This window comes from Myotis lucifugus, unplaced genomic scaffold (genome assembly GCF_000147115.1).
Source record: "Myotis lucifugus unplaced genomic scaffold, Myoluc2.0 scaffold_6, whole genome shotgun sequence".
Classification (NCBI taxonomy): Eukaryota; Metazoa; Chordata; class Mammalia; order Chiroptera; family Vespertilionidae; genus Myotis; species Myotis lucifugus.
In genome coordinates this window covers 18600940-18607965 of record NW_005871054.1, presented here as the reverse complement: position 1 = coordinate 18607965, position 7026 = coordinate 18600940, and the positions used below count along the sequence as shown (strand labels likewise).

Genomic DNA, 7026 nt, shown 5'->3' with positions numbered 1-7026 from the left:
CCCACAAAACAAACCTGAGACACCTTCTTTTTGTTTTGGAAAACAAGCAATTTTCTTACAAAGTCAAAGCTTTAATATATAAATGCAGCATTTATATATTAACTATACTTCACTGCAATTACCTGGAGTAGACGTTCTGACTATAATGGTGACCAGCAAGTGCCTTTTTTCCTCTGGCAGAAATAAAATGAGGTTTTCTGATTAGCCAGTAACATGATTACTACAGCCCCCAAATTTGATTATTTTTATTTGGTTTGGGGTTTGCTTTCCTTCCTTTAACTAGGTTAGAAACATATTAAATAAACCAGCTAACCGCTAAGCATCCACCTTACTTTCTTCTATATAAGCACAGCTTTCCCACTGCTGAAAGCACCACATTAACTGAGCCCACGTACATAAAAACTGCATAAAAACAGATTATAGCACATCTGGATCTGGTTTACTTAACGAGGCATCCAGATTAGTACGTGATTACTGTGCTGCCACACACCTCCCAGCATAAGTAAGATAAGGCACCCAAAGTCGATTTCTCAGCCCTGCTGGAGGGAGGGGGGAGGAAGGAGGGGGGAAGGCAGAAGGTAATCATATTTTGGAATTGCCAGTACCAAAAAATTTTAAATGTATTGGTAAGCCTCATTTCTATAGTTGACTTTAGAGCCTTTAAAAATACTGGCACAAACAGTTTTTCATATTCAAGATGAACGGCTATGAGATTTTATAATTAAAATTATGTGACATTTTGACTAATAAAAAATTTCAAATTACAGCTCTGGCCGGGTGGCTCAGTTGGTTGGAGCATCGTCCTGTACACCAAAAGGTTGTGAGTTTGATTCCCGGTCAGGACACGTAACTAGGTTGTGGGTTCAGTCTGGTCAGGGTGCATATGGGAGGCAACCGATCGATGTTTCTCTCTCATATTGATGTTTCTTTCTTTCTTTCTCTCTCTCTCTCTCTCCCTTCCCCTCTCACTAAAGAAAAATCAATAAAAACATATTCTCAGGTGAGGATTAAAAAGAATTTTGAGTTACAAAATAGATCTATTATGTTGTGGATTTTTAAAGTCTACTTGAGATTTAATATAGGTACCTGAAAAACATCCTTTTTCTAAATATTCATATTTCAAATTAATTAATTTGGAATGAGTGGTTTAACCATCTTTCTTCCTTTTCAGTTTTTCACTCTTTTCTCTTTCCACCCCTACACACACAACCATAATACACTCCTTCCTTTATAATTTTGATGAAAGTTAAATCTTCAAACTTCATTTTGTACTCTTACAATCTTCCATCACTTTTTTTAAAGGTTTTTAGATTATTTGTATAAACTAAATGTATGCATTTTGTTCAAGCTTTATGTTCTCACAGTTACCAAAGGGACAGCTAACCGGGTTGCCCATCTTAGACAACACCATTTATCTGATCAGCTTCAGTGATAGACAATGCAGTCCTCAAAACAGCCCCCCAAGACTACCTTCTGACTCTGACTTTCCAAAACACTGATAGTAATGTTATTTTTTTAAATAATTTAAAAGGAAAACTAGGTCTGTTATAATGGAAATTTTCCCTCTTCTTTCTTAATAAAGATAACATTCAGGTAATTTGTTGCATTGTTCGCTGTTCATCAGGAAACACAGGTGAAATTTCTCTACGTTCCAATGTCTAATGGTGAGATTTCCAGTAACTTCAACTGGTTCTCAATAATTAGAATCTCTTTAAAATTAAATTAAAATTTAAGCATGCCAAGAGTTTGGGCATTATAACATATTAACTTGATCAATTTTAAAAAGAGATTCTGTATTATGAATAGAATTTTAATAAATATATTGTAAAGTAATAAGGAAGACATCTTGCAGACCCAATTTTTAGATTTCTGAGTTTTGGATGAAAGACAAGACTGCTTTAACTTGGTTTCCATGTCAAAAATAGGTAGTTGACTTAATCTAACTCATTTCATGTATTTGAGCCAGAATTAGTTGAATTGGTTATACTTTTCAATTTTCTATGACAATATAAAAGATATATGTTATACAACCTTTTCTTGACCAAAATAATATAATACTAAGAATTTAATAATAAAATAACTAATACATATTGCCTATGAATAATTATAAATGTATACATATTGAGTACTATTGGGTGATTTTTTTAAAGCTATGCTAATTATTGAACTCAGTGCATTGCAATTACATAATTTAAAGCTTAGCTGGGCTGGTAAATCTTGCTTTTTTTCGGGGGGGGCGGATGTTGCTTATAATTGAAATTCTGTACTTTGGCAATCAACACAGCTTGGAATGTTTTACAATTTAACAATTTACATTTTATAATTAATGATAAATCACTGAAACCCATTATAATCATTAAACCAACTACTATTAATTTCCTTTTCAGCAAATGACTTTACGAATCATCCAAAAAAATATGAGAAAGCACATCAGTAGGCCAAAAGATAAATCCATCCACAGATACCAGAGCCTAACTAAGCTATTGTATTGACAAGGTGAGAAGGCACTTTCCGGTCTGAATCTTTTCCCTCTCACCCTCAATCACGTCTTTCACTGAAATTATGTGCTTTTGCATATTCAACAATATATTCTAAAACTTTGCTCAATACGGTTTTCTACTGCTGTTCAGCACACAGAACATCCACCTGCGATCCCACCCACGAAAGCATGGCATTGGAAGTACCTCTTCATCAGGTAGTTCTGCATGTGTGCCCACATGTGTTTTATCTCCAAAGAATGCTCTCTGGAGAAGTTATTACCAGCATTCGATGTACGTATAAAACTTCTTTGGGCCTCTTCACTGTTGGACTGAAAAGAAATCTTCCCAGAGCTCCTGCACAGCCCAGTGCGGATCTGGGCTCACTTTAGAGGCGAACTGAGAAAGTGGCACAGAGGAGCTGGAAAATTTTACTCCCCATCCCCCAAACCTTGAGTCCTTCTAAAATTCCAGCTTGCTTCTGGCTTCTCACTGGCAGTCTTCCTCGGCTTGCAACGTTTGGACAGCCCTGTCGAGGAGCTCCATGGACTCTCTGAGAGTGACGTTGATTTTAAATGACTTGGGTTTAATGGTCAGGCCGTAATTAAAATCCATTTTTGCGGGCTCGTCGGGATTGGCCTTGAAATTGCACTGGTGAGCCAGGATGGAAATGAAGAGAAACAGCTGTGTCTTGGAAATCTCTTCCCCGATGCAGCGCCGTTTGCCCACTGAAAAAATCATCACGCTGCTGGCCAGGTCCTTGTTGATGAAGCCGTCCTGGTCCAAGAACCGGGTGGGATCGAAGTCCTCCGGGTTAGGCCACTTCACGGGGTCATGATTCACGGACCACTGGTTAACAAACACCACCGTGTCCTTGGGAATGTGGTAGCCCAAGACAGAGGCGTTGGCAGTGGTGGCGTGAGGAATGGTGATGGGCACAAAGCTGGAGAAGCGCATGGCTTCATAAAGAAAGGCCATGATGTAGGGCAGTTTGGGCTGGTCATCCAGGCAGGGCAGACGGTCTCGACCCACGACTTGATCCAGTTCTGCCTGCACCCGAGCCTGCACGTCAGGGTACCTGTTTGGTTTTTAAGGCAGAGGGAGAAAAACGAGTGAGGAAAACTCATTCTTCTTTCACGTAGAAAGCACATTACAATTTGTTTTAATCCCACTTTCATTATCTGAATCAGGGACTGACTTAACTTTTCCGTGCCTCCCCCCAAAATAATCTAAAACAATTTCTTCATTTCTCACTAAATTGCAAGATGGATAAGTTGGTAGTTACATTTCCTGTAATGGGCCTCACATGGCTAATGCTCTCTTTCCTGTCATAAGTCAAAATATGTCTAAGTTTTCTCAGCCTGAGAAAGGAGGATAACGGAGAAGGCCAACTTCTCCAATAGAGGAAGCAGGCACAATGCTTAGGACTCACAATACTTTTCAGAGGCCCAAGAAATGTTTTCTTTCTTTTTCTTCTTTTTTTTTTTAAATCAGAAGAGGGAAAAAATGAACTTTTCGGTCAAAGGAAATGTTTTAGCATATAATTTTAATATATTTATCTTTATACCAATATAGTCATAAAATATAATTTTATTTTTCATGGAATAAGGTATCTACAAAGACAAAAGCACCGAAGGCCCATAAAAGTTAAAATGTAGCCCTGAAAGAAGATCCTTCCCCCCACCCTCCAACCCCCCGCCATTTCCCTACTGTTCTCATTTGTACAAAGGTGATTGGTATGCTGATAGGTAAAGCAACATGGCTTCTAAATGTGAAAGCAAATTCCCCATGTTCATGAGATTATGGTACCAATTGTAATACGTATTCACTGTTGGTGACATAAACTAGCATAATCCTTTTGGAAAACAAAATCTTACTACAAAGCAAGGTCCAAAAGGGTAACCTCTCCCCACTCTTTGTAAACCGGGTAATCCACCTTGCAATGTATTTTTAGGAAGTAACAAATACAAAAACATATAACCACAACAATGGCTGAAATTTTTAAAATGTAAACGACAATAGTAAAGCTCAAGCAATGGTTCTTACAATGATTATATTACTATGGCAAAATATTACGTAACCATCAAAAATTATTAAAGTGGACATGTTAGCAATCTATCGATATGATTTTTTTAAAATTGTCAAAATAAAGTTTAAAAGATGGGGAAATAGCCATTACAATAAGAGGAAATGTCAGAAGTAAAAAAAAAAAAATGTAAATAATCATTGCAGCCCTGAAAAAAATATATAAGCATGTATGTGATGAAATCCGGGGTGATTTGAAAATATTGCTTTGTTAGCACTCTACTTCAGGGGTCTGTAAGCTTTTTCATAACGGGCCAGAGAGTAAATATCTTAGGTTTTGCAGATCAAACCCTCTGTGTCCCAGTTATTCAACTCTGCCCGTGCTGTAGTATGAAAGCGGCCATAGCTAATAGGTAAATGTATTTTCTTCCTTTTGATAAAACCTATATACAGAAATGGCTAGTGTAATGTGCCAACTCATCATATTGTCTTTTCACCCAAAAGAAGAAAAATGTACTTATCAGCTATATTGAATTGAAAGTGACCCCAACATTGTTTTATTTCCTTTCTCTGCCCAATCTGTTTCTAAATGAAAAAGAAAGTCTGTTTCAAAAGTTAACATGTTTGCCGAAACCGGTTTGGCTCAGTGGATAGAGCGTTGGCCTGCGGACTGAAAGGTCCCAGGTTCGATTCCGGTCAAGGGCATGTACCTGGGTTGCGGGCACATCCCCAGTAGGAGATGTGCAGGAGGCGGCTGATCAATGTTTCTCTCTCATCGATGTTTCTAACTCTCTATCTCTCTCCCTTCCTCTCTGTAAAAAATCAATAAAATGTATTTAAAAAAAAAAAAAGAGTTAACATGTTTATCTGAGAATGCTAAAGATCTATTGATCCCCTTTTGGGATGTTTTCTTTCTGACCTACCTGCCCCCACTATGAGTTTCTGTGATCATAATACGGAGAAGCGATTTTAAATATACAAAATATTCAATTTGTGAAAGTGTCCGTACAGTATCTAAGGGTTGCAGTGTTGCAGTGGATTCTAGTAAAAAGCTGTCTTTGCCTTTCAGTATCTGAGGCGCCAGAAAATTCAGCATTCCCCACAGCTAACTTGTGCCACCAAGAAATGTCACAACCAGGATTTCTGGTCTCTCCAGGCCATCAAGACTCCCTTGAGCCAGACATTTGCCCCTTGGGGTAGAGTTGCCAGACAAGCTACAGGCCGCCCAGTTAAATCTGAAGTGCAGATAAACAATGGCTAATCTTTTAGTATAAGTATGTCCTATGTAAAATTTATTTTTTATTTGCTAAATTTGGCACCAAGTGATACCTGGAACTTCTCTGATTCGTGCGTTTACGGAGCTTGTCTGAGACCTTAACCAAGGTGGTCTCTGGGGACCAGCTAACCGACCAAGAGGGACCCAGGGGCCAGGAGGTCCGCAGAGGCCTCCTGGGTGCCCTGATTGCCTTTCTGGATGCTGTTCTGCGCTGGGTAAAAGTGACTGCTTCTCCAGTTCTTTACCCGGAAGACACTTCTCTTACTCCTAGCGCAGCTGTTTCACAAAATCCAGCACAAACCGCTGGTTCCTGACCTCCCTCCTAAAACTTCCACGTGGGCTAACCAACCCGGGGCCAAGTCTGAGGGCCTCCAGACCGGCCTCCGAGGGTTCCTTTCCCGGGGAACAAAGCCCGGACCGGCCGCTGGCTTTTAGCGCCCGGCCTGGGAGGCCTCGGATCTGCGCGGACTGGCGGATCGGAAGAGGCTGCTGTGTTTGTAACGTATTGACCGCGTTACCCCTTCTTTCCGAACCGTTCCAATGACGCTTCTCCTGTGGCAGGAGAAGAGATCTGGACTGATCTGCGGGCACTTAAAAAAGTCTTGTTTTTCCAGGGGGTTTCTCACAAATGTGTGCCTACTTGGAGACGCAGCGACAAGATCAGAGATTCGGAGAGGTCCCGCTGGTGGGGCGTGCCCGCTCGCGTGTCTCTACCCCCCTGTTGCCTGCCTGGCGGTTTGAAGGCGCGACATCAGATTTGAGAGGTGGCGGCCTGGAGCGAAACCTCAAACCCTCCTTGCGCGCTGGTCGTGATCTCAGCCTATGCTGGTCTCACTGCACCCTTTTTGTTTTGTTTTGTTTTATTATTTTATTTTATTACTTTATTTTATTTGATTGGTTAAGGTATTACATATGTGTCCTTATCTCCCCATGGCCCCCCAACCCCCCCCCCCCCCCCCACACACACACACACACACTCACTCATGCACCTTTTATAGGAGGAGAGGGAGGCCCGACCCACGCCTCCTGGAGGCTTTACCTGGTGAAAAGGATGAGCAGCCACTGCAGCGCGGTGGAGAGCGTGTCCTGGCTGGCGCCAAAGATGTCGGTGACAGTGGACGGCCCGGAGTCTTCGTCCAGCCGCGGGGGGCTGTCGCCCGAGCCCTCGGCCGCCTCCTTTCCCACCGGGAGGATGCAGGGGTCCATCAGGGCGCGGGGGGCGGCCCCGGGACGGAAGCTTTCGGGGGG

At 41.4% G+C, this 7026-nt stretch overlaps 1 protein-coding gene across 1 annotated transcript in view; it reads right to left on the bottom strand.

Moving 5' to 3' along the window:
• Positions 1 to 1164: 1164 nt before the first annotated feature.
• The window catches only part of LOC102417339 (cytochrome P450 1B1), an 8096-nt gene continuing 2234 nt past the window's right edge, over positions 1165 to 7026 (bottom strand). Inside the window, 2 exon segments of the mRNA XM_023747667.1 lie at positions 1165 to 3555; positions 6818 to 7026. The exon segment at positions 6818 to 7026 is cut by the window's right edge and continues 138 nt beyond it. Coding sequence (XP_023603435.1) covers positions 2967 to 3555; positions 6818 to 7026 — 798 coding nt within the window. The 3' untranslated portion in view covers positions 1165 to 2966.